The following is a 27,908-nucleotide window of genomic DNA, read 5'->3' as shown; positions in this document are numbered from 1 at the left end:
ACTATTCATGAGGAGCTGCTGGAGAGAATCACATTAGCATGATAAAAGCTTCCCCGGCCAAAAGCTTTTGGTATCCACAAAACAACTGAACAACCAAATTTTGAAACATGCTCTGGGAGGGAAAAATTTGGTGCAGCCATACTCCCTTTGCCACGTTCCACTTTTATTTTAAGCCAACTAAAAGTGTAATGGGCCACTCCTGACTGGAGGGTGGACGTTGTTAACTCAGAAGGTGCCTCCACGCAATCTTATCACCAAACTCACCGTCCTCTAGGGTAGTGATATTGAGGACCTCGCTGACCTGGTCCCCGCTGCCCTGGCGGGTGCTGGCCCGAACGGTCATGCTGTAGCGGGCGTATTTGCGGAGGTTGGAGAGATGGACAGATGCAACGGGAGTGCTGACGTTCATGTAGTGAGTGGCGTTCCAGTACTCCACGGTGTAGAAGAGGATGACGCCATTAGGGTGCACGGGAGCCTGCCACGAAACCATCACCTCACTGGAACTGATGCTCTTATAGGTCAGGTTGAAGGGTGGGCTCCCAGGGACTGCATGGACGAAAAAAGTTCACGACGCTGGGCTCACAGGGGGTTCAATTCCTCCACGGAAAATCAATAAAGATTTCATATTAATTGCAAGCCACGTCACAATTCATGAAGTCTATACACTTTTTCGTAATAAAACAAATGCACGTATTAAAACTCATATTAAAGTATTACACTACATGTAGAGACTATGAATAAATAAACAGAAACTAAAATAAACTGGGGAGAATGAAATTCAGGACGTTTTACGGCAGGTTCTTAAAAATGACAAACACCAAAATCTTATTGCCAATATGGCACGAACCATCTTCACCAGTCAGCATTTCCAGAATGGCTGATGTTTGGTCTCCATGTCCATGTTTAGTGTATGCTCTGACAGTGACATTGTAGACAGAAGAAGGTTTCAGGTGCCGAAATGTCACACTGGTGGTAGAAGTGTTGATCACGTCACTGAACGTTAAATTCTGGTAAAAGATTTCGTAAAATTGGATAATCCCATTGGGTTTCTCTGGAGGTGACCACGTAACCGTGGCTGCAGATGCGGTGATGTTGAACACAGCCAGGTTCACCGGAGGAGAGTCAGGCTCTAGGAAGCAAAGAGAACTGTGCATTAAAAACATCTGCTGTCCCATCAGACTTCTTTCTACAGTATCTACGCATCCAGTTTTACAGAGTGTTCCACGTGGATTTAAAACTTGCTGGTGCGAAGAAAAAAAACAGCCTCCCGAAATCTGTTCAATTTTCCCAGAAGATTTCAAGAGAGGGCATGCAGAGCATCAAAGCTCCAGATTCTGACTGAGCTTTGGCAGTGGATCTACACAAATTCCCACAGTGAAAGAAACTTCTCACAGGTAAGCCGGTGCAAACAAGCCCCTACCGTCTTCCTGGGTCACAACGAAGACGTCGTCCTCCTCCGAGAGGGCGCTCTCTCCCGCTGCTGTTGAGGCTGCCACCCTCACCTTATATTTGGTGTACTTTTTGAGCCCTGTACCAGGATATACTTCCATTCACTGGGAGTTATGTTCAGCTTCCACAGCTTGTTGAACTCTGCTACACTGTCAAAACAAACTGCGACTGTGGATAAGAAAGGACTAAAAAACACCATTGAGCACTGCCCGTAGTCTACTGAAGCTAACAGAATAAACAGGTCTTGGAGTTGGTTACCTGTGAGGAGGATGCTGGTCTTGTTCATGACCCTTTGGAAGGCCTCCTGACTGCCCAGGTCAAGTACGTACACAGTGTAATGAGTGATCAATCCGTTTGGGTTCAAAGGAGGTTCCCATGACAACAGGATGGAGGTGGTGCTTATATTTTGATACGAGACACTTTGAACGGCGCTTGGCACTAAAATACAGAAAGGGTACATATTTCATTCACAGATTTTTGAGGCTGTGCCACCTGGAACAACATGCAGCCACTGGGCAGTTGATGAAATATGTTACCCTGCTCTCTGGTCTTCTCCCTGATTTTCACCGGCGGTCCTTCTCCAACTCCAGTGAAGGCAGATACAGTGAAAGTGTATTCAGTGAAGGGGTTGAGGTTCTGCACCACGTAGGAGAGATGGTCAGCAGAGACGTCGATCACCTCCCGGGTGGATGTCGTCACTGGAAAAACAACATTAGCCAAAAATTAAGGGAAAAAATATCCATAAATTAAGAAATAGGCCCAGGATAAAACAAGCACTGGTGACTAAATATTTTAACGTGGAGCACGGCAATCCAGTGACCTATCCTGGAGAGAGAGGACACCCCAATCCCTTGAGAAAAATAAAATGTTTTTCCACTTACAGGGTCACAAACTATTTCTTGCAAAAGACAGACAGGAGACACATGAGCTCAAAACCAATGATCTATGAGCAGGTTGCATGGCATGGACCGTATGACTCGCGCTAACCACGTGATTTACCTTCTGTGGAAAAGGAGGTTACAGCGGAGCGAGTGGAGAGGCGGGGTTGGGCTGGGCTGGGGCTGAGTGACACTAACTGGACTCCAACATCCTGCGATAGCGTGGAAGGAAACCCTGCGCCCAGCCCTGTGGGGACAGTGTTTGGTGAGGGGCCAAGGGGCATCTTCCCTGAACCTGCCTTGGCAACAGGTGTCCCAGGGTCTGTGCTGCTGAACAGCCTTGGGGTGATGGTGTCCGTTAGCCAGGATGGCGGAGAGCCTGGAGTGGTGGAGGTCAGGGAAAGGGCGTATGTCACCGGGGTCCGCGTTGGTGTAGAGTCAGTCTGTAGGATACTGTGCTCTTCTTTGTCACTGATAGGTCTGCTAGTGAGACTGGTGGTCAACAGGAGTAAGTGTGGGACTTGGGACGCTGGCATTGAGGTTGTTGTTGGGAAGAAGGTGTCTCTTCTAGCTCTCATCAGCAGGCTACCTTTGACAAAGTCACTCTCCTACAGCAAAACACATTGTAAGTGGTCGCCATATTTAATCAAAAGTTTTTTATTTAAATTCATGTACTTGCATAGATAAAAGAACTGATGTAAATCTCAGTCTAACATATCATTTAAATACACACAATACAAAGATAATGGGATTAATTTGTCCCGTGAAATCAGCCCATCAGTTTAAGCAAATTCCCCATTGTAAGTGGTTTGAATTACCATCATTTCTTATGGAAAAAAAATGGTTTCTGGACAAGAAAAAAGCATGTAGTCCAAAATTTCTTAAAAGAAAAACAGACATGCGCCTGATGTTATTTACATAAAATGTGACATGAAAATTACACTAACAGTCTGAAAAGCCATTGTAGAAATTAGTCCATTGTACAAAAAAGTATACATATTTTCATGAAGCATTATATTTTACGGGGACCTGTATATAAGGGCTGAATGTATAGCGTTTGGAAATAGAGGTGTAGAGTATCTCTATAAAATGAGTGCACAAAGAAATCTATAAAATTAAAGGCAGATGCCGCACCTCCTCTGGTCCAATGAGAGTGATGTCCTGCACCAAAGCATCATGGGTAAGAACCAGAATCTTGTACTGTGTGATGAGTCCATTGGGCTGCCTTGGGCTGCGCCATGACAGTTTCACCGACGTGGAATCAATGGCAATGGCTTTGAGCTCGCTGACTGCACTGGGCGCTGCACAGCAGCACAAACAACCAAACAACGGCCATGTGAGAACAACTGTGAAGCAGAGACGGTTGGTAAGCAGCTTCAAAAATCACCCTTCACTGGGTAAACCTTCTGGCACACTCCCCGTCTGCTGGTGAAGGTAACCTGTTGGTCATCCCAGCAGCAGAGGGCGACAGAGGTCAGATGGCGTATGTGGGACAGAGAGAAAGGACTGTGCTAGGACAACAGATCAAATTTCCCCATCAAATCCTCACGTGTAATACTAACCCTCCGCTGGAGTTAGCACAGTGGTCTCTGCCTCTGGCCCCAACGCCCCCGCCGATCTGGCTCGAATGACCACTCTGTAGTTGGTGAATGGGGTCAATCCGGAGTACATCAGCCTTGTATCAGCAGTGCTGTTCTCAAACATGAATCCTGAAATGAAACACAGAAAGACATGCTGATGAAACTCAATGACACACAAAGTGAAATAATGTGCAATGACTTCCAAAAATGGAAAAGGCCATTCTGCACTGAACACGTGCCTTTCATAATTTTCAAGAACAAAGTATCTCCCTTGGAAGCAAATGGATGAAAGAGTTGGACCAACTTGCCAGAAGGAAAACTCGTTCCCAGTATTACTTACGTTACCTATAGAATAGATTCCCTACCAGGGGTTCCCTCGGTTATAAGAGTAAGGTGAGTAAACGTCATTGATTCAAAGTCGACCCTTAGCAACTACTCACATGGGTTCACCATGGTAAAGGAGGGTATAGAGCTGCAGTACCATTGCCTTCTTCTTTGTCTTTGGACTGTGGGAGAAAACCCACGCAAATACAGGGAGAAGATCCAAACTGCAAAGTTCTGCAACCGCAGCCCAGGAGCCTTCCCCACTCCATCATCTATCCACCTATCTAATACCTTCACCTTTTGCTATTTCAACATCAGCAGGCCCCTTCTCACCAGAGGGCCCATGGAGCTCAATGAAATAGCTGAAGCGTCCTGTGACGATGCTGGGAGCATCCCAGGACAGAGTAAAGGACTTGGACGTGATGTTCCACACAGCCAAGTTCTCAGGTGGGTCTTCTGGGGCTGTGAAACAGTAGATAATAAGAGTGACAATTACTTTAGATCTTGTCATCCAGGCACCTCACCAGAGGGAAACCATCACAACCAGCAGAGCAGGCACCATAACAACGTGAATTTTACTTTATTCAGTTTTAGAATTTTACTAACTTCCATCTATAATGCGTTTTTAGAATCACTAAACATATTCAGTTTTCTCAGAACTACTCCAATAAAATGGAATTTCTCTCAGTAAGTGGTACAAAAACAAACAGTATGATATTGTGCCTGCACACCCCGTCTTTTGAGTTTACATCCCCACTTCTCTCCAGCATCTCAGCTGGGGTCTATCCAGCCGAGGATCCCGTGACAGAAAATCAAAGTGGAACAGCAGTGAGCAACCGCAGAATTCCACAGAATGTCTTGCAAACTCAACGTCGAGAGTTACAAACGATTCCAGAAGTGTTCGTCACATGGAAAGAAAACAGCAACCCCTCACAGAAGGCGGACAAAAAGGCATCCTGGCATGCCCTGTCCGGCCGGCACTGGAACTCACCAGGCTGGAGCGCAATGTGGGCGAACGCGGCGGTCAGGGTGAGGAGCAGGCTGAGCCTCAGGGAGATCCACGGCATGGCCACAGTGGCCAGCACCATTCTTGCTATTCTTTCAACTGCCCCCTGCACACACCCCCACTGCATGCCAGGCACCTCTTCCTCCCTCAGGTTGGGAGGGTGGGAGTGAGTTTGGTAAGGGGGTAGAGCCATGGATATGCCAAGCTTTGTTTCAGAGTGGGTTGGTGAAGGTGGTTCCCACCCGTTTTGGATCATCCCTTGTTGCCCCTATGGACACCTGGAAACCAGGCAACTGAGAAATCCTCCCTACAACAGGAAGAGGATTTAAACACTGCAAACTTGCACAGGTGCACAGCAGAGCTACCTGTGACTCCTGGGTCTAAGGCTGTAGGAGTGATCTTGGGGTTGAAAAGCGTAGCGATGACCGAACGGATTCATCGGCCGCTAGCAGCACTTCAATGCAAACCCTTCTGTTTTTGTAAGGACGTCAGCGGGTGATTTCCTGATTATGTTTTGCCAACAAATGAAAAATAGGGATTTTTGAATACTGATAACTCAAAGCATTCATTTCAGTTTCATTGACCATTCACTCATCAGGACTGAAAGAATGCATTTCAGACTGTCACCATTTAACTGTGTCTATCACCAAAAGAACAGAATCCTCAGAGATTAAACACCAGATATTTAACGCACAGCACAGTATCAGCTTTCTGAAAGGGAACATGCAGCTGTGTAAACAGAAGAAAGCTTTCTAGGTTTCTAGCGTGGTCATTTCAGAATTGCTAAAAACACGAGCGCGTGCCAGTTACGTGCGAACACACACACCCGATCTCGAGGGAGGATGCACTGCCGTCTCGAAGAGCTGACGCCCACATGGATTCCTCAAACTCGGGTGATAAACATTTCTCTGAAATACATCTCTGTAGCCCAGGAACTTGTCATCGGTCTCAGAATTTTCCAGAAGATGGTGGGTCACACACCCCGTGGGCACTGAGGCACATAGCTGTGTTGCCATCCATCCCAGTCAATGACCCGTGGGCTGAGAAGTATCAGAGCGCCTCCAGGAACCTCTCGGCAACTGAGTCTTGCGCAGATGTGATCTCAAATAGTTTGTAATTCCAAACTCATTGCTGTCTCGGTGAGGAATAGCAGTGAAGCTGAAGCAGAAGGGGCACGTTGTGTTTCAGCACATCACCAAGGCTCCAGGAGGGACCACAGAGTGTTTAGAAGGCGTGCAGCGATGTGAATCGAACACGTTTGAATTCTCGAGACACTCTGAACTATTTAAAAATCCTCTTTCTCAAACAACTCCCTACCACTGTCACACACGCAAAAATATGCTGAATCCCAAGTGACCATCCTCCGGTTAATTTCTGAAAAATGTACTGGCATTATGGAACATGGATTCCCCATAAGAGCAAAAAGAAAAACATTACTCTAATAACATCTACATTTATTCACTTAGGTGACCCTTTTCTCCAAGATGACTTAAAATGATTTACTCTGTTATACAACTCGTTCATTTTTACTGTGTCAACTGAGGGGAAGGACCTCGATCAGGGTTACTACAGCAGGAGATTCAAAGCTAAAAACATTCCTCAAAAGGGTACTGTTCTAACAGGCCTGTTGCCGGCTTTGTCTTTGTCCTCATCCACATGGTACAGGTCAATACATCTTAAGATTGGCCCCCGAGTTGCAACTGTAGCAGCACCGCTGGGCGGCCAGACTTAGAACTTATTGTCCGTACCAGGAATGCAGGGGATATAACTGTAAGCATGGTGCAAAATCAGATGGCACAGTAGAGTTAAGTAGAGTGGTCTTAAAGAAACTCAGATTAGCTCCATCCTGGCAGCCAGCGGGGCTTTGCGCCACTATGTGAAGTCCCTCTTTGTGCTGCCCAAGTGCTTGAGCTCCTGCTCTGCCAGACTGTGTGACAGGGCCATTGTCCCAGGGGGATCCAAGGCCTTCGGGACCTGTGTCTGAGACTCAGCGTGCTCTGCTGGCTGCAGGCCCTCTGGGAATAAGACTCTCACTGATGTTTGATTTCAGGCGATAAATACGGAGAGTGGCTGTATTATTATTATTATTATTATTATTAAGACAAACACTCAGTTGACCATTCACTCATTTCACTGTAGTAGTACAAGGACTGAAAGAGTGCATTTCAGACTGTCACCATTTAACTGTGTCTATCACCAAGATATTATTATTATTATTATTATTATTATTATTATTATTATTATTATTTCACTGCTAAATATCAAGTGACAGACAGCTGCAGAAAGGCATATCAGTGATCAATTTGTTAACCCTCAGAATATAAACAATTATTCAAAACTGTCTGTATACTTTGCTCTATGGGCATGATTTAGAGCTCCCCATCCCTGTTTTCTGTATAGTTCGTGTTTTTATTCTAGGTAGGTATTTTTTCTCTAAATGATTTCAGTGGACATGTTTAAAGCGACCAAATAAGTCAGTCTGCTCAGCAAAAAACAAACTTGAGATTGTGTGTTCCAGAAAGTTGCACTTCTGCCACATCAGAAATCAGAAAGACAAATCAGCATGAACAACCCTGGAACTCTATACTTTTGTTCAAAAAGAAGAGCTTGTCCCATATTTCATATATATATATATATGCACACACACACACACACACACACACACACAAACACATATACCTCTTTAAAAAGTCAGAATGGCCAAAAACAAAAGTATTTGTGCCAAGGTAAGTTGTTTTATTTCGCAGCTTTTCCCTTCCCTGTGGAAATCCAACTTTATCAATAAAAATTCAGCTCAAATGTAGAAGAAATTCATCTACTGATGTACGGCAGTTATGGCCACATAAGTAGACCGTCAAGAGAACTGCAAAAACTGATTTTGTATGATCACAGTAATAAACCCTCGGCTTAGTCTACTGGCAACAAACCGATAAGCCTCAAGGTCCTGATTATGCAAATTCTTTGTTCCCGAAACAGATGGTGAGAATTTTTGGATGAAATGTACAGGAAGATACATCTTTTAAAAAAATCTGAAATTCTGAGGGTGGTGCCTATTAGAATGACAGCTAGCAATATTATCTGTGTTGATCCAGGCAGTGAGAGCTCCCAAAGTTCACATGAGGTGATGAGTTGCTGTTCTTTTGGCCCAAATCCCCCCAAAGCTGTGCATGTTACATAAAGTCCTACATTATGCATTTAGCGCTGAGTTTTAGCCAAGTCCTCCCGAGATAGTATTTCGAGTCGGTTTGGAGTGCAGGACACGGGTGCAAAGGTCAAAGTCAAGAAGGGGAAAGAGAAAGAGAGAGCGAGAATTTAATCAAAGAGTCTGCTTCTTCTAGGTTTCACATTCAGGCTCCAATAAACACTTGGCTCGTCTCCCTCTTGCTCTTTTGGGGAAAATCAATCCCTCGCTCACTTTATCCAGGTAATCAATACGCAACAGGAAAATCAAAACAAAAAAGTAAAAAATAGAAGAAAAAAAAACACAACATGCTGATTCACTGTCATTTACCTGTTATGCGGTATTATTGTATATGTGATTATCACTTTAATGCCCTAAAAGAATATATTTGAAGGAAACCTCTTTGCTCAACATGTTTTTCAGAGTTTGTGTCTTACAGTGAAAGCCTGAAACGTCCAACACGGAAAGATCCTGAAATGGCGAGAATGGGAAATAATTTGTGCACGCAGTTAGGAGAATCCCGAGCGTATAAGAAATGCCATTGACATATTTGCTTTGGAAAGGTCCAAATTCCAGACTTTTAAATCCAGGAACACACTCAGTAAACGGCAAGGGAACCGTTTTGATAAAAAACTCATTTTAGTTCACTTCAACACAGGTGTAGGCAATAACGTGCAGCTGAATATTTCCATTTATTTTCGGAAGATGAGTCTGTCAGCCGAAGCCCATTAGCAGATAACATCCCATTAATGTCATTCAAGTTTAGGCTCATCATAATCCAAAGAGTGCAATTAAGGACTGCAGTTAATGACTTTCAACAGTATAACAGATGACCCTTTTATTTTAATGCAAAATATGATAAGCTTGATGATGATTTTTGCGATAAGTGCTTTCAATACACAAAGCTTGGCTGCAGGTTCGGAGAAGCAGGCCATAAATACTGTGTCACATTAGAGGCCATTGTGGCACAGGCGTATTGAATGGCAGCGATGGCACAGTCATGCCAGCACAATGACAGAGCAAAGAGGCAGCCAGGAGGAACCTTCCCATGAACCCCTGCTGCACTGGAGATCCGCCAGGAAGTGGCTGTGCAGGACAGACCGAATGTCAATTTTTTCTCATCAGGACAGTAAGGCCAGATTCATCAGTGCTGGTACAATACAATATAATATATTGTATTATTAATATATATTTATATTATATATTAATCTTTGTTTATTCATTAAGGAGATGCTTTTTGCACAAAGCAACTCAGAAAGAGTGTGATATTTAACTGATACCTTTTCATCCAGGGTGATTTACTGTTCTAGATATATTACACTAGACCACTTACAGTGAATCACTCATCTATACACCAGAGGAAGCACGCACGCACACACACACACACACACACACACACACATTTTCAGAACCGCTTGTCCCACACGGGGTCACGGGGAACCGGAGCCTACCCGGCAACACAGGGCGTAAGGCCGGAGGGGGAGGGGACACACCCAGGACGGGACGCCGGTCCGTCGCAAGGTACCCCAAGCGGGACTCGAACCCCAGACCCACCGGACAGCAGGACTGCGGCCCAACCCACTGCGCCACCGCACCCCTGCCACACACACACATTTACTGAAAACATTTGTCCCAAGCAGGGGGTCGCAGAGAGCCGGAGCCTAACCCGGCAACACAGGGCGCAAGGAACACACACCCAGGATGGGATGCCAGTCCATCACAAAGCATCCCAAGCAGGACTCAAACCCCAGACCCACCACAGAGGAAGCAGAGGCCAAACCCACTGCGCCACCATGCCCTCTTAGAGGTAGCAAGGTAACACACAAACATACACACATATAATTGGAGCAAGTAAATTAGGACAACTCAGCGTTCGTTGGCAGACATGTCTTTGGACTGCAGGAGCAAACCCAGGTGAACATGAAAACTCTGCACAGACTGAGCAGGGATCGAATCCATGTTCGCTTGCATTGTCTAGGCCAGTGGTCTCCAACATGGGGCCCGCGGGCACCTGGTAACCCGCATGTAGTCTGAGAGTCGCCCACCAAGCACGTTCTATAATAGGCTCAATTTTAATTACTGATTTTAGTTTCTTACTTACAAAAAATGAAAAAGTGTTATGTTAACATTTCATATAATGTTAAAACATCAGATAAAATCATCATTTAAAAATTTTAAATATTCAGAAGTCTACGCATGTTATTGTTAACGTACGTAGCGTACGTTTCTCGTAGGCTATGAGTTGAGGCGGTAGAGAGCTGACGGCATAAACAAGGTGAAATCAACAAAAAAACAAAGGATTAATTATGCTGATGGTGCACCAGGTCCTGCAAAAAAAAAAAGGCTTATTACTTTAACGAGGAGTGGGAGACAGAATTTCTCTTCACATGTCATTGGCAAAACGTATGCCTCATCTGTGGGGCCCGGCTAGCATCGCGGTATCCAAGAGGCACAACGGTGCGCGGAGAGATGTGATTTCACCACAATCTACAAAACCTTCAATAGCAGTTTGTTATCCACCAGGTACATCACTTAGAAAAGAAAAAGTTAACGAGTTGAAAGCAACATTAAGCCGGCAGGAATCATTTTTTACCAGACCCGCTAAGAAGACGTCAGGCTGCAACCGAGGCTTCATTTAGGGTTGCTCATTTTTTGACAAAACACAAAAAATCGTTCTCTGATGGTGAAATTGTCAAGGGAGCAATAACTGTGATAGCAAACACTGTTTAAAGATCACAAGAATGGAGATGAAATCATGTCTGCACTCTCCGATGTTCAACTCGGGGTGAACACAATCGCAAGACGAGTCACGGATATGTCAGCGAACGTAACGAAGCAACTGGTGCAAGACTTAGGTTCGTGTAAATGGTTTTCCATCCAATGTGATGAGTCTGTAGGGAAATGTGTTCAGTGCAATGTGAAAGAAAAAATTTGAAATGTACATATTTCAATAAATTTTCTTGGAATATTTTCCAGGATTGATTGTGTAATAAAAAATATTTAAACAGCTTGTGAGAAATCATTAATATTTTTTTATGCCAGGATATCAAGATATTTCATCATCCCTTTGACATAATGTTAATTGAAAGTTAAAAAAGCACCATTGTGTTTATATTTATTATAACAAATTATATATTTGAGTATATCAAACAAGTAGCCCTCTAAACTATTTTATCCCTTTAGGGAGCCCTTACTCACAAAAAGTTTGGAGACCCCTGATCTAGGCACTATGAGACAACAGTGCTACTCACTGCACTTTATATTCACTCCAGCGGGGTAACAGATGGGATTGTGGTGAGAGGCCCTACTTTGAGCTCAAAGGACTCAGATTCAATCCCACTTCCCACTGTCGAACCGTGATCAAGGTACTTACCCTGCATTGATACTGTAAAAATTACCCAGCTATGCATTTAGCAGACACTTTTCTCCAAAGCGACTTCCAACGAACTCTATGTAGTGTTATGAGCCCACATACCTTCTTCACCGTGGTGACTTACACTGCTAAATACACTACTCACAATGGGTCACTCAACCTTACATCAGTGGAACACACTCTCTCTGTCATTCACACACTATGGGGGAGCCCAAACAACATTTCTCTGGACTGTGGGAGGAAACCCACGAGGAGAACACGCAAACTCCACGCAGACTGAGCAGGGATCGAACCCACGTCCTCTCGCTACTAGTATCGCTACTTGCTGTGCCACCGTGCTGCCCACATACCGATACAAATGGGTAAGTCACTGTAAGCAGCATAACATAGAAAATCATCAGCTAAACACAACCCTACATCATTTCCTTAAATTCAGGGTCCCAACAATAGTGCTGTGTTCCTGTAAAGCAAGGATGGATGAACCCACCCAACCCACGAGGAGCTGAGCACTCCAGAGTTCAGCCTTTCCTTTGAGTAAAATGCTCAGTTACAAGAGCAAATACTGTAAAAGTTGTTTTCATGAAATGCCTGCAGGTGTCCGCATGAGTACAGAGGGAGCAAAGGGATACCTGACTCCGGCATGCGGACCATGTAGCTGGCGATCTGGCCCTCCCCATCGCTGGTGAAGGCAGACACCTCGAAGACGTAGGCGGTGTAGGGACGCAGCTGGTCCACACCCACGCTGATTGGCACGCTCCACGAAGCAGCAGGAGGGGCTGCTGACAGAGTGATGGGGGGCGAGGAGGCCGAAGTCAACATGGAGGCATCCAGGGGGCTGGGGGTACCTCGGGACAGAATTTCAGCCGCGTCCTGAGTCACGCACACAGAAGTAGAGTCAATATCTGAGTACAATGTCTGCACGCAGAAAGCCAAGTGGCACAGAAATGCGGAAACATTTTCATTTATTGTTGCATAATGAATGCCACGTTTGCGGAAGGCCCAGACGCACATTGCAGTGAGGGATGGCCCCATTCATGATATCCTCTGCGTTGAGCTCCAGGATGCGCACCGTCTGCCCCGTTCGGGCGTGCTTGGCCTTCACGGAGAATTTGGTGATGAGGCCGTTGGTGCGCTTGGGCAAAAACCACGTCACCTTGACAAAGGAGTGGTTGTAGGCAAAGGCTGTGAGGTTGGTCACCAAGCCGGGGGCTGACGGGGAGGAAAGGAGTGCCGAATCATCGCTTATATCCAGACAGTGTAAATGCAGCAAGACTGCTTTCATTATATATTACTATTTTGTTGTATAGTGGATGTTTTTAATCCAACTAACTTCAAAAAGTTGGTAGTATAGCGATTACAGCTGTTACCTTTAGGCCTAAAGGTTGCAGGTTTGAATCTTACCTCCAGCTGTAGTACCCTTGAGCACAGTACTTACCCTAAATTGCTTCAGTAAAATTACCCAGCTATATAAATGGGTAAATAACTGTAAAACAGCTTAACACTGTAAATTGCTTTGGACAAAAGGTCAGCTAAATGAATAAATGTAAGGGCAAAAGGGGGATGCGGTGGCGCAGTGGGTTGGACCACAGTCCTGCTCTCCGATGGGTCTGGGGTCCGAGTCCCGCTTGGGGTGCCTTGTGACGGACTGGCATCCCCTCCCCCTCTGGCCTTACGCCCTGTGTTACCGGGTTGGCTCTGGTTCCCCGCGACTCTGTATGGGACGAGCGGTTCTGAAAATGTGTGTGTGTGTGTGTAATGGAAAAATCCATTCATTTATTATGACTTGGTATTTTACTGGAACAAATCGTGTTAAGTACTACCACAGGATCCAAATGAGACTTGAACGAACAACTAACAGGTTAAAGGTCTATATTGTAGCACGCTACACTCCGGGTTCAGATAGGGCGAAGATGGACGCAAACAGAGAGAAATAATTCTCTTGGTCCGAGGACTCCTTTTCCTCAAGGACCTGCACCTCAATCCAGCTTTCCTAACCTGCTTAGCACCACCCAGGCTTTGCTCCTGTTTTCACTGGTCAACGCACTCACTGCCTTATATTCCCCGTGAGTCCCCACAGCGGCTGAACACTTAATTCACATTTTACCCACAATTCAACTATTTGCAATAAATCCACTTTCCCGCTCAAACGTAACACTCCCCAGGAACACGGGTCATTAGAATATTTACGACTATAGTATATACATTCTTATTAGCCATGAACAGTGTGAAATGGTGAGAAAGGACTCACGGGCCTCCGCGGTTTTGATGAACAACGACTTGCTGAAGCTTCCAATACCAGCCCTGTTATCTGCTGCCACCTACAGAGAGACACCAATGGTCTTTATTGTATCACTGCCAGGACGTTCAAACTTCTCTGGCTGCTCACATATATGTACACAGACAGCAACACACACACACACACACACACACACACACAGAGTGCTAAAAATTTTGGAATCATTCAAACATTTTCATGTTTTTGAAAGAAATTGTACTTTTTTCACTCAAGGTACCATTAAATTGATTTTAAAATACAGCCAAGACATCATTACTAATGTTGCAAATGGTTCTTACTGCTTGAAATGACTGATCTATAATTTAATATTCTCATATGAAAGCAAAGTCTCATATAGATACACACTTTTTACCGGTGAGTTCCATTGTATGAGTGACTTGTTCTCTGGTTAGTTGTTTGGACAACATTGGATAACAGCTCAGTGAAGGCAAAGCCTATCTAGTGATAATAAAGTTGGATATAAGAAGCATCTTTCTGACATTTTTGGCCTCCCTTAAATTTGTTGTTGTTGGCATCAAGCATGCAGGTTACATTTTTCATTTTCTGATAAAGTATTTTGAATATGTTTTCATTCTGATAAATATTATTTATTTCGTAATCCATTTGAAAATGGAGTCATATAAAAATACAAAGTGTAAAACACTTTACCAGGAACTCTGGTGATAAAAGACATTTGAAGACAGCCAATTCATCTCCCAAGAGGAGGCCTTGAGAATAATGTGAATGGACAAATGCGCGAGTCACTAAGGGCAGCAGCAGCAGCATCAGCTTAACAGCCAAGTAATCACAATAATGCCCTCATTCCCAGGAAGCCTGAGTTTAACTCTTCTAGTGGGACGTTGCAACTCACCTTGATGTTGTAGGTAGATCCTGGAGTGAGGGTGTTGAGGAGGAATTCTGGGATTTCAGAATGGGTCGCCATCTGCATGAAGGCGGAGTCAGGATAAGGGCACACCTCCTTGTATTTAACCGTGTAAGAGATGATGTGTCCACCATTGGAGTCAGGGGGCATGATCCAGGACAGTAGGATGCCAGTAGAGCCCACCCTCTCGCCTTCCAGATTGGTGGGGGTTCCTGGAGCTTTTGAGATATATTGTGAGATACGTCACACCCATTAGGGATTAGAGGGTCAGTATTCCACTGAGCCGCAGACCGACCTGCGATCACACCACACACCGAATACTGTACCCATCTTCAAGGTAGAAAAAAAAATATTGCAAACAATATCAAACAAGGTCCCTCATTTATAAGAGACACCAAGTCATATCCTTTTTTTGTTCAGGTCCATCTTACAAACATAGAAACAGCTTGTGTTTATTTACTGCACCTAACATGTTTTTAATCTTCAGATTAGTGAAGGTTCACAGACGAAATGAAAGGAAAAAAGGAAAAGCGGAATAGTGTTTTTTTACAAACATGCAGTTCTCCGGTAGCATGAAATATATTACAGCGTTTTCACCATTAATGAATACATAATATTTTTAACTGATTAACTGATCTATGGAATGTATTATGAGAGCAAACTTATAATAAAGAAGAAAAGCTCACAGTCAGTCCGAGGTTCTCTGCATTGCAAGACTTACGTGTCTCATCAGTGGCGAAAGTACGACTGACAGACGGGTTTAGGGCAGACGCAGCGATCGGGCTCACTGTCGGCATGTAGGACGTCCCCGGGGTGGCACTGGACTCAGCCGCCTTCGTGTCACCCCGCACGAGAGCACAGACACTCAGTCATCCACAAGGAATCAGTCCACAGGGCATCCAGCACACGTAAAGTTCAAGGAACTTGTTAGGCAAGAGTGTGGAGCAGCGAAGGGGAAAATGCGACGTACCTGTACGGGGACCCTAGCCAGGCAAAGAGCAACAGCGAGGCCGAGGACAGGAAGCATGACGGATGGGCTGTGAATCTCGTGAGGAGGACACGGCAGGCTGTGTGGCTCATCCGGAACAAGGTGTTCAGGAGAGGTGCACCACATTAAAGTTTTAAGGGTGGCCCTACAGGAGGGTTGTGTAATAAATCATGAGCCTTACGACTCAATCCCAGCAGCCCTTCCTTCCCTCCGCCACGGCTCTGGGTGGCACCTGACACCTGGCAGCCTAACTTGGGGGGTGGTTTAAAGGTAGGGGGGTGGGGGGGGAGGTGGTGCTTCACAGGAAGGACTGAGCTCCGTGGTTGAAATCGGAGTGCTTACCACTAGTGGCCCGCAGACTCCCAGTTCTGGAGCTCATGTGGACACTGATGGTGCCATGGAGGACTTATGCGTGATAAAGTAAAGACTCAGTAAGATGGTAAAATAGGGTCTTAACAGAGATCAGACTACAAGAGATCTCCCAGGGAAACTGGTGATGCTTGCTTGGTGAACAGTCGCCTATGGCAAGAGATGTCTAAGAAGAAGCGCGGGTGCAGAAGTATCAGTAGACTGTGTGGAGAACAGAAGAAAAGCTGGTGAGGCTGGCAGAAAGGATATGTACCATAGGGAGGCCAGGAGCCCTAGGATTTAGGTGAGTAATATGGTGTCTATGGAGCAACATCCATCCTCATGAAAGGATACAATTGTAAGTGATATCTTCAGACGACGAAGCACAACCACTTTTTCTGGGGCCCTGACTCTGAGTAGGTTGACAGAGGCGTTGACCCTCTTCCTGACCTCCATCCAGAAACACCAAAGCAACTGTTACTAAACAAAAAAGCCAGATGACAGCGAAAAGCACGTGACGCAGTGAGCAGGACTTAGTTCAACGTCACGGTCCCAGCGTCAGCGCTGAGAATCCAAAAATACTAAGCATTAAAACACTCAAGAGGGGTTGAATTAAACATGAATGCAGCACATGTAAATAAGATTTGCATACAAAGGCAATTTTTGACTGCAACGCGAAAAGAGCATCGTCATTCAGCGTAGAGCTTGGCTGCCTCGCTCTGTCTTTCGTCATGCATTTTTTACGCGGCTTGGAACACAATCTGGCTCGGGACGGTCCCCTTTCCTAGGCTGCTCTTGTGATGATGCGCTCGCCATGAAACTTTAAATAAGTGGCTACGTTCCTCCTATAAAAGGGCCAATTCAGCCAAGGCAGGAAGGTGTAAAGTGAGACCTGTCAGAGCGGACGACGGATCACCTGCCTGCCAGTGTCAACGGCCAGTGCATCATACAGTGCATCATACAGCACAATGTGGATCAGTCATCGGTGTCGCAGCGCAAGGTCAGATTGAGCGGCAATGATACAGCCACCTATTGTGAAACAAATATTACCGGTATTGTGTGCTAATTTGGACAGCACAATACATCTCTCCAAGCGTGTAACACTGCCATACGACTGTGTGTACGTGACTCGACCGGCTGCCCGTTTCCAGAAGTTCAAAGAAACAGGAGGTGAGGTGTTGGAGTTACATTGATGTCAGTAATTGCACATTTGCTGGAGGAAGAGACATTTTATTTGTCTTCATCTCAGAGAAGGACAAGAGCGCAAAATATTGATTTTGAAATTTCGGATACCGAAAGCCCGCTTTCCATTATTTTAAATTAGACAAATAATAATGCGTTCTCTGCTTATACAGAAGCCCCAAATCATCCACCCCCCAGTCCATTTTCTTGTCCTGGTTAGGGTTCCAGTGGTCCACAAAGCCCATAGCAGGATCACTGGGTTCAAGGTTAAGGGGAGTAGTACACCTTGTATGGGATGCCAGTCCATCACAGGGTAGCCATACAGACACTTAAATTTACTCATTTATCTGTTACTATTCCCCAAAGCAACATACATTGTTAAGTTACTTACAATTATTTATGCAGCTGGGAAATTTTACTAGAACAATTCAGGGTAAGGACCTTAACCAAGGACACTACAGCTGGAGGTGGGATTTGAACCTGCAATCTTTGGTTCCAAAGGCAGCTACTCTAGCCACTTCACAACCAGCTCCACACTATGACCATCTCTAGCATCATCAACTCACCTGAACTGCATATCTTTGGACTGTGGGAGGAAACCAGAGCAGCTGGAGGAAACCCACAGACATGAGAACGTGCAAACTCCACACAAACTGAACCAGATTCGAACCAATGCCCAGACAGCCCATGCATTGAGAGGCAGCGACACGACTCACTGCCCAATCCAAAACTAATTTTCCCAAATGTGACCAGAACACTGTAAAACACCTATACAGCTATCAATCCATGATTTCAGCACAATTACATTTATACTTACGTATGTGGAATTTTCTCCAAAGCCACATACATCTCATAAAACAATAGAAACATGCATTGCATGTATTCATTTAGCTGATGCTTTTCTCCATAAAACACCTGTTGTTTTTTTCTGTCCTGTTTCCAGACCTTGGTGAGAAACAAGGGCCATTTTGTGGAGTTGCTGCTCAGAGGCAATTCCTGCTTTTCTTTTTAAATAATCAATTCTTCACAAGTTGAGCAATAAACCGTGCAGGGATCCGCTGAGCATGTAGCGCTTATTGTGAACAACTTCCTAAAACTGTGCAGTGCTGCTAAAATGCACACAGATACCTGTTATGGTATTTGTTACGAGATACATCCTGCGGATGCGCTGGAACACATCGTCAGTGATGTGACCTGGGGTCATCGGGTGTTTCAGGTCTTTCAACATCAGACACTCTCACCCAGGTGACCCAGCCGGGGTTGATCAAGCCCCGACTTGCGTCCCAGCAGCAACTGACCACAGATCTGCTCTTAATCCAGAGCCACCTAGTGGCTCTCTCTGCAGCTTCAGTAGCTGATCTGATGGCCTTCCTCTTCACCACCACTGTGATGCCCAGCAGCGTTAGGGCTTTGCACAATGAGCACCCTGCAAAATCCCTGAACGCCCACCTCACTGGGCACACAGTGAGTCTTCCAGCCTTGCCGCCGACATTGTTCCACAAGCTCCTGGTACTTTGCACGTTTCAGCTTGTTGGCTTCCTCCAGGCGATGATCATGTCCGGGGGGGGAGAGGAGATATGAATCCGATGTTTTCTGGGAACCTCTGCTGCTTTCCCGAGTCCACTATCAGCTTCCAGTCAGCAGCTGTCATTGAAGGCCTGTCTTCCCTCTAGGCTATGGGTGGGTCTTATGGAAATAGTATTTCATACAAGGTGGTGATGCTTGGTGGCACTGGCATCTGTTTAGCACCTGGTCGTAAAGCCAACGGCAGCAACCTTCTCCAAGAGCTTTCGAGCGCCTGCTCAGAAGGTGTTTCAGGGATCCTTCCCAGTGCAAAGAGGGCAGGAGGGCGATTCACTCTTCCCTCAGACACGAAGGTTAGCTGGACTTGGTAAGGTGTCATATACAGTTTGGACCAGGAAACTGACCCGGTGAGAGTCAGCCCGCCAGATGTTCGACCAGATAACTTTCTGTTTAAATTCATTCTCCCACGTTTGTCCATGCTCCTTGCTGCTTGAGCCTCCACCAGTCTGCTGGCTCTCACTCTACTCGACTCTACTCGACTCTACTCGACTCTACTCGACTCTACTCGTCAGGTAAAGTTTTCCCAGTAATTGCTCTGCTTTCTCCACAATCATTCCGTAAAGTAACACACCCAATATGGCCGACAGACACGCCTGTGGAATTTAATACACTTCCCATAATGCAATATGGCCGACAGACACGCCTGTGGAATTTAATACACTTCCCATAATGCTCTACTCTCTTAAAGTGACACATCTGTATTCCTATGACACCAACAGATTGAGAGTATACGTATTGTACGCTACTGCACTTTTGGCCTGGTAATGAAGGCTATTTCTTATGGTTCTGTGACTCTACCTGGAGAGGTCTCTTACCCTGCTGTTGTTTCTATAGCGAATCCAGTTGATACTCCATGTGGAAGGATCTGTTTCTCCCGCTCTCTCAGAAATAATAACAGAGCGGTTCGTTCTTTGTTTCAGAATGAAGAGTTGCCTACTAACCTTATGTCACTGCTTATTGGAACACCTTTGTTGACAATCAATGTCCCATGGGAGAAAGTTTGGCTGTTGACTCACAAATACTTCTTAACTAACAAGGTTAGGGAAATCTCTGTCAAGATTATACACAAATTCTACCCTGTTAAGTATTTTCTTGGAAGATTCGAGGATGGGATTGATGTAAGTTGTTCTTTTTGTAACCTGTCCTGCACCCAGAAATGGTGCCTCACCTCTTTCGGCACTGCCGTTATACCAAAAAGCTATGGAGGGATGTCTCAAAATGTATTATTAATAAACTGTGTAAGGATTTTGCTTTGTACTACGAATATGTGCTGTTTGGGTTCTTTCATTTTGATAGACATACAGAGAAACAAGCATATATCATTAATTTATTAATTATTTTGGCTAAATATCATATCATATACACACAGGTCAAAATTTGCTAATAAAAAGCCGATATTTTCTGTTCTTTTTTAAAAAGTTAAGCAGTGCATGAACACTATCGAGGCGTGCGATAATAAATAAGAAGGCCGTTAAGACTGTTTATTATTGTAATATTTTTAAGGTCTTGATGTAATGTCTGGTTATTGGAGTGGTTTTTTTTTTAATTCCCCCGGCTAGGTTGATTGTTCTGAGTTAACGTTCATGTAATGTATGTGATTTGTGATTTGTTCAATTTAAAAAAAAAAAAAAGTACATTACTGCACTTCCGCTTCTCTCATTTTTTTTTTTTTTTTGGTCAGGTTTCAGATATATTTCATCGTACTGATTTTTATTATGTAAATTAGAAATTGGATATCAACAGCCATTACAGAAACCCCTCTACTTACGTAAATTCAACTTACGTACCTTCGCAAAACATCTGAGATACATTAAGCGCAAGTCGGCATAACCGGACAAAGCAAGAAGCTCCATCTTCCCAGTTCTCGCGTGTTTTGAGCCGTGAACTCCTCTCTTTAGTGCAGTGCTTTTTCCCATATTTTCTATCATTTCATTATTCACAATGCCTGGTGGTAAAGGTGCACTTGAGGAATTCATTTACTGCTGAATCTGTGTGTACATTTAAAAAGGGTCTTAAAACTCACCTCTTCCAGACTCACTTTCACGATGATCTACTGAGCCATGTTGTAACATAACGTGTGTAAATTTTCATGCAGGAGTGTATCACTGAGATCATCATGACATGCCTGTGTGTTAACAAGGGATAAACCTACCAACTATGCAATGTAAATGTTTATATATGTATATAATATTAGAAAGGAATTGTTGATGTACTGTATTCGGATAAAGTTTTATGCACCTACTCGTTGTGTGATGTACATAAATATCCACCAAACTGTGCTTAAGATAGTCAGGTGTCTGCAGCTATGTCTCTTTCTCCTATGTAAAGTACAAATTGCATCATCTTCTATGAGATGTATTTCACTTTGGAGAAAAGCATCTGCTAGAACCATCAGGCGTACAGCAATCATTTTGGAGATGAAACTGAAAATAAATAATAAGGAAGTTTAAAGTGGACAAAGATTACGGTCTATAGCACAGGAACCCAGCCGTATCGACTATAAATACGATAGTGAGGGAAGCTGCACGTGAAAGGAACAGCTAACAATAATAACAAAGAAACGTCAAGGTACAATAATAAGTGAGATTGAAAAATTATTAATGTTATTATATTGAATGGTGGGGGGAATCCGACGTAAGTAACTTTTGACTTGCGTGGGGGGTTGAAGAACGACCTATTTGCTTAAGTCGAGGAGTGTCTGTAGATTGAAGTTTCCAATAAAAAGTTTGTAAATCTAGATTCTCTTTCTACATATATATATATATATATATATATATATATATATATATATATATGTGTGTGTTTTCTATATAAAATATGCAGTATATATAAGGATAAGAGTATATATACATATGTGTGTGTATTTCTTTTTCTGGCCTTTTAGACAAACTGAGGAGTTGTGCACAAGAGTGTAAAGTAAATAATGCATACGATTTATTGTTCTTGAAGATCTTACCATAAAAAACAACAATTAAATGATCATTAAATGTTTTATTGTGCTTTCAGTAGTGCCATTTTTGTTATATTTCCCACAGATCTGAATGAATAAACAAATGAGGTAAAATATTCTCAAAGTCATTCCCATTTTGTGTCATCCAATGAGCCGCTCCGAATATTTTCCAAATAACTGTGAGGACTTGTTGAAAGATGCTGAAAATCGATGAAAGATATTGACGCTTTCTAGTAAGACGACAGATATATTTAGACATTGTTTTGACAATGAGATAGAAAACAGTGACATTTATGCCGCATAATATTTCTGTTTTATACATTATTGTCTTAAAACTGTCTAAAAGCTGAAATAATACGTTTAAATATTTTGGCATCAAGTATTTTATTCAGAATTAATACTACTGTATAACAATGCATAATTAAATTAAAATAGAAAACAAAAAACAACTGCAAGATGTAACAATCAGTCAGTTATCTGAAGGCTAAATAAAATGTTTTTGAGCCAAAGCGTACAATTAAGATGATTATGCCATTGCACTTGTTCTAAGTCGGAACTTGATATTATTGACATTCAAGTGCCATAGTCCATACACTCTGTGACCAATTTTACAAGTTCCACCCACGCTACAAGCTCCACCCCTTTGCAGACACCACCCTCCCAGTTTGCTTTAGTTCCACTGGCAGGAGCACTCCATGGGTTCCTGGAAGGTATAGTTCACCACGGTGCTGTTGCGTGTGCAGTAGAGCTGCACTGTGCGACTCTGTAGGCCATTCTCCCTGCAGCACTTGCAGAAGCGTGCGTGGCTGTTTATGTTGAAGTTGAAGATCGTGGCTGAGGGGCACTTTCCATCACAGGAGTACACCGTTATCTGCGCAAGGAGCAGGATGACAGTGAATATCAGACCCTTATCGGGAGGCACCATGCTTTTCACCCCCATGCAGTGTGCTGAGGTCTGGCGGGACTTCCAGCATCCCCTGTAAATGTGGAGACCTTCATGCAGTGTCACGTAAAAGCAGAGGTAGTACCAGAGGAAACACTCACAGGGGCACTGCTTCGACAGTCATCTTTCCTGATGGTTGTTCTGATCGCCACCCTTTTGCACGTTTTCCCATCCTCTTTGCCTGGTAATACAAAAATTAAGTGAGTATTTATATCTTTCATGTGCATGTCCTGCTGCATTTCACATTCTACTAAAAAAAAAAAAGTTTTCTCATGGTAAAGGCACTTTCATCACAGTTTACAGGTGAAGGCTAATTCTACATACTTCTTTATGCAAATTACATCTTCAGTCTGAATAACTCCAAAAAATGCTACTAATTATAAAGGAAAGCCCTGGCACTGGTTTATTCATTCTGTTAATTACACTAAAGTGAAACAGAATTTGTATATACAGTGTTAATACTTGCATTACATGTATTATAACATTAGACTTTAGAGATAAAAATTAGGTTAAATACTGTATGATAAACAGTACTGTATATGCTTTTTCAACTCAGCGATGTGACAGCAGAGATACATTTAACACGTTTTTTTCTTGATATTTTAAGCCAGGTACGTTTTTCTAGTTTTAACTTTCTTTTCAAATATATTTAGTTTGCCAGAACTCAAAAAAAAAAGATATTCAAATTATGATGTTTCACTTTCAACCATTACAATGTGAAAAATCTGCCTAGGAAATTATTGGTGTCTGAATAACATGGTAAAGCTCTGAAATGATAACACCTATACAGTCTTAGTCTACATTAATAAAAGCTACTGTTTTACACAAAATTATTCAAAGCAAAACAACATGACCAGAGAAACAGACAATGCTGAAAATGGATAAAATTGTTACGTGGAGCAATGCATCTTCTGGACCATTTCCAGTGGTAGAAATAAAAACATGTTAGATATTTGATGGCTTGCATAGCAACAGCTCACAGTATGTCAAAAGCAGATTGTAGATAACTATATATAGGCAGTCTATAATCATTTTGCATTCTCTGGAAATGAAACATTCATTATCAACCTGTGTAGAATGTACCACATGCTGGATATCTTCTAAAGTGTGGTACTGCTTGCCAGACTGTGTGATCCTATAATGAGAGACACACAGCCCTCCAACACTCGCTCAAAATGGTCACTGATAACATGTCAGCACAGCAATGAGGAAAAAAAAATCAAGAAATTACTGTTTTAGCTAAATTTAGAAATAGCGTGAAAGCAGAGACAAAATAATACAAAAAAGGATGTACCTGTGTCACAATTAGTACTACCAGTTGGGGTTATTGGGCTAATGGTAAATGGTAATATACCCAGTCCAGAACCTGGTAGAATCGTCAGGAACAGCAATGTTTTAGAATAAACAAGGGTATGTTTAGTCAAGACACAGTTTTTTAAAATCATTTCATTCCTACATGCATCTGAGGGGAGAAAAAAAAAAAAAAAAAAAAAGAGTGCTGAATTCAGCATCAGGCCCTGGGCTTTCAAACAGCCCCCACGCGTATTAAAAAGCACATGCCCCAGGCTTGGCAACCACCCCCACATCAGAGCGCACTGAACCCACCAAGCAGCAGTCCAGGCAGAGGGCAAACATCCCGCTAGCGTAAGCAGCTAGCACCACCTGCGCTCGGGCGTTTCCGATCGGGAAGTCCAGCACAGCAGAGGAAAGGCATGCTGAAATACTTGGCGAGCTAACATATAACATGTAACATCCCGTCCGTTTTTGCAGCGAGCTGCTAGCAACATTATAACGTTACTCCACTCGTACGGGATATACTGTCAGAATGCTATGTGTTAGCTGGGAAGTATTTTTCTTTTTTTTTTTTTTTTTTTTTTCCCGAAAGAGGTAAATTAGGAAATGCCATCATTTTTGCTTCGGCAGACACTGTAAATTAACACTAATCACATCCGTGGTATTTGAAAAGTAGTCAAACGATCTGTATTAATTATGAGTGCATCACCACAACCCTTAACACGGAATTAGATTCCAGACAGATGAAGGTAACATTTCCACTGATATTTGCGGGTGTGAAAGCACATTTACTTAGAATTTTACTTAGAACAGGTAGATGTTTGTTTCTTTAAAAAGCATTTACAAGCGTCTGACAGTTTTCGATTTTATTTGACGTCATGTTAAATTCAGGTTATCGATGACAATTTCATGAACCTCTGCTGAGAGTGTTTACCACATTAGTGTAAAATTCTTGGTCATTCATGGTGCAACTTCAAATGTAAAAGACAGCAGCGAACATCTTTTTGTTATGCCGAGTAACTAAGTCACATTATGTATATTCCTGACATTGTAAAATGGTGTTTATATATACAAAAGAACCAAGAATTTTGCACCATCCTGCCCCATAAGTCCTATGAGACATCTGTGAATACAAGTTGACGTTAAAAGGCTCCACCTGATGAGAAACCCGTGTGGTTGTGTGGTGAATACTGTGACAGTTATACTCCACAACACCAGGGGGCAGTGTAATCACAGCTGTTTTGACCAGCAGCCAACCAGTAAGCCGCATCGCTGACAGCAGGCCCCACGCCTCCCTTGATTGGGGGCACCGCATGCTCCGTCCACAACTCCAGCCCACAGCGCTCCAAAACCAGAAAGCCAAACAAGCGGGAGCGTTGCCCCCCCACCTGCCCCCCGGGGCACTTACAGGTCCTGCAGCAGCCGTCAATGTAGCTCTGCACCACACCGCCGTTCTGCAACCAGAACGCAGGGGCAAAAATAAGTAGAGATTGACCCTGGGATATTACCTAGGCAATAGTACGTAGCTTAGCAACGGAAGAATTAAAACGCTTTTCCTGTTCGACTATGGTAACGGCAGATAGCAAAAGACATGAATTCTTTGCTATCTGTAAATCTACATGGTACTGTATATGAAAGTCACTTTGATGAGGAAAAAAAGACTCTTCTTGGTAAATAAAGACTAATATTTACATATGATTTTTTTTTTTTTTTATCCAAAGCAGCTGACAATGATTTACCCACATATATATATCTAGGTAACTTTTACTGGAGCAACTTAAGGTAAAAGACACTACTGCTCAGGTGTGCTACAGCAGGAGAAGTGATCTGAACCTGGGTCCTTGGAGTGCAAGGCTGTAGATCTAACCACTATGCCACCCGCTACCCAGGTTTCCAACCTGTGAGGGCTTTTCCTGTTTTGCCATGGTAACCATGGTAACTGGAGCTGTCCTGCTGCTACATCAAACTGTAAAGTTGTGTGCTACTGTATGTAAGCTGCTTTGGAGAAAGGCATCTTCTCAGCAGCTAAGGATTAGCAGTGTTAAGGGTTCAGTTTTTCATAACATTTTAAAGCTAAGAGGTGCTACAATACATATAAACAAATGACAGAATGTGTAAAACATCATGGAGGGATACAGACCTGAAGACATTCGGTTTCATTGAAAGGTGGACAAACAACGAGGGAGCCCAGTATGACGGCCCCGACGGGCGTCTCCATGCAGTCATATCTAGTGCAGTTGGTCACCCATGAGCTCCCAGCCTACGAGCGACAGCCACATGCGGAACGCAGGGTTAGTCCACCTGTGGGTCCGTTGGCTCTGCGGTCAACACCTGTGCTGCGCCCCGCACTCTTACCATATACACCTCGGTGGTGCCGTTCTCGCTCGTGTGAGGACATGAAACGTTCTTGCAGGAGCCACAGCACACATGTGGGTCTGAGGAAGGGATGTATATCTGATGCTGGAGACCAAAAGAATGTCACAAAAAAGGGGATAATTCTTAATTTATTAATCATCACGGAACACCGACAGTCATAAATAGATATTGTTGAATTCCTTGAGATAGCATAATTACAATAAAAGTAAATGAAGTTGTGTGTCAAAAATGCTTATTGAGAAGCTGCCAGTGATATCATAACTGGAAAAATCCAATTCTGAAAATTATTAATAAGTTATTAATGCAGGTTTAGTGTTACATCTATTCATACAGCTGACAGCATTTTCCAAAGTAACTTACAATGTTAAACTACTTACAGTTATTTACCCATTTATACAGATGGACAATTTTCACTGGAGCAACTTAGGGTAAGGACCGTGCTCAAGGGTACTATAACTGCAGGTAGGATTTGAACCTGTGGGTCCAAAGACAGGAGGTCTAACCACTATACTACAAGCTGCCCCCAATTTTGGTCCAGTATGTGCAGTTTGTATGTTCTCCCCATGTGGGTTTGCTCCAGGGGCTCTGGTTTCCTCCCACAGTCTAAAGACATGTGATTTGGGTGAAACTGTGACTCTGAATTCCCTATAGTGTGTGAGAGAGAGTGAATGTGTGTGTGTGTGTGAGTGCCCTGCGATAGGGTACACTGTGGATGTGATACCAGTCTATCTCATACCCTGTGGGTCTGGGATACGTTCCGGTACACTGTGACCCTACGGTGAATAAGCTGTTATTTACACTAGATGGATGAATTGATGGATGGACGGAACTAAATTAATAATCAATGAAAGGTGAACCGGGTAACCGAGCGTGCAAGACGTACGGGTCCACACTTCTCGGAGCAGTTGACGGTGGACACGTCCATTGCATAGTAGCCTGTCTCGGGGTCTTTTTCATGTAGGCAATGCACAGTGTAGCACAGGTCTCCCTCAAAGTACTGCACCATGGACTGTCCTGGGCTCAGCACGGTAACCCCCTGGAACAGACACACTGGCGCCTTCTCTGCAAGGACATGGGTGCTCAAGTTACTGACCCCAGGCCAGATTACTGGAACAGAGAGCTAGTGAGTGACTGGTTACTGGTGAACAGAGAGACTCTAAACTGGTAATGTGCAGAGAGCGTATACAAGCAACAGACTGGGTACTGAGTCTGAAAGAAGGCATATTCTGGAGAAAATGGCAACAAACAAAAAGAGTACACTTGGTCCTCATGATACAAACTTTCAACTTTTGCAT

The 27,908-nt window shown here is 43.7% G+C and overlaps 2 protein-coding genes across 2 annotated transcripts in view; both read right to left on the bottom strand.

Moving 5' to 3' along the window:
* The window catches only part of ptprq (protein tyrosine phosphatase receptor type Q), a 47,163-nt gene extending 31,417 nt beyond the window's left edge, over nt 1–15,746 (bottom strand). Inside the window, exons 1-14 of the mRNA XM_029248959.1 lie at nt 15,671–15,746; nt 14,938–15,167; nt 14,040–14,109; nt 12,801–13,000; nt 12,421–12,661; nt 4,565–4,693; nt 3,890–4,036; nt 3,462–3,628; nt 2,449–2,935; nt 1,986–2,147; nt 1,708–1,887; nt 1,421–1,528; nt 848–1,129; nt 265–546 (exon numbers count right to left, since the gene is read on the bottom strand). Coding sequence (XP_029104792.1) covers nt 265–546; nt 848–1,129; nt 1,421–1,528; nt 1,708–1,887; nt 1,986–2,147; nt 2,449–2,935; nt 3,462–3,628; nt 3,890–4,036; nt 4,565–4,693; nt 12,421–12,661; nt 12,801–13,000; nt 14,040–14,109; nt 14,938–15,167; nt 15,671–15,746 — 2,761 coding nt within the window. The remainder of the gene's footprint in view (nt 1–264; nt 547–847; nt 1,130–1,420; nt 1,529–1,707; nt 1,888–1,985; nt 2,148–2,448; nt 2,936–3,461; nt 3,629–3,889; nt 4,037–4,564; nt 4,694–12,420; nt 12,662–12,800; nt 13,001–14,039; nt 14,110–14,937; nt 15,168–15,670) is intronic.
* A 6,925-nt stretch (nt 15,747–22,671) lies between these two features.
* Nucleotides 22,672–27,908, bottom strand: part of otogl (otogelin-like) — a 47,516-nt gene continuing 42,279 nt past the window's right edge. The window contains exons 52-58 of the mRNA XM_018755698.2: nt 27,497–27,675; nt 26,593–26,697; nt 26,378–26,497; nt 25,646–25,691; nt 24,239–24,310; nt 23,046–23,125; nt 22,672–22,872 (exon numbers count right to left, since the gene is read on the bottom strand). Of these exons, the coding sequence (XP_018611214.2) occupies nt 22,672–22,872; nt 23,046–23,125; nt 24,239–24,310; nt 25,646–25,691; nt 26,378–26,497; nt 26,593–26,697; nt 27,497–27,675 (803 nt within the window). The remainder of the gene's footprint in view (nt 22,873–23,045; nt 23,126–24,238; nt 24,311–25,645; nt 25,692–26,377; nt 26,498–26,592; nt 26,698–27,496; nt 27,676–27,908) is intronic.

This window comes from Scleropages formosus, chromosome 24 (assembly GCF_900964775.1).
Source record: "Scleropages formosus chromosome 24, fSclFor1.1, whole genome shotgun sequence".
In the NCBI taxonomy this organism is placed as follows: Eukaryota; Metazoa; Chordata; class Actinopteri; order Osteoglossiformes; family Osteoglossidae; genus Scleropages; species Scleropages formosus.
The sequence above is the reverse complement of the archived record's forward strand: the minus strand, read 5'-3'. Positions and strand labels throughout refer to the sequence as shown.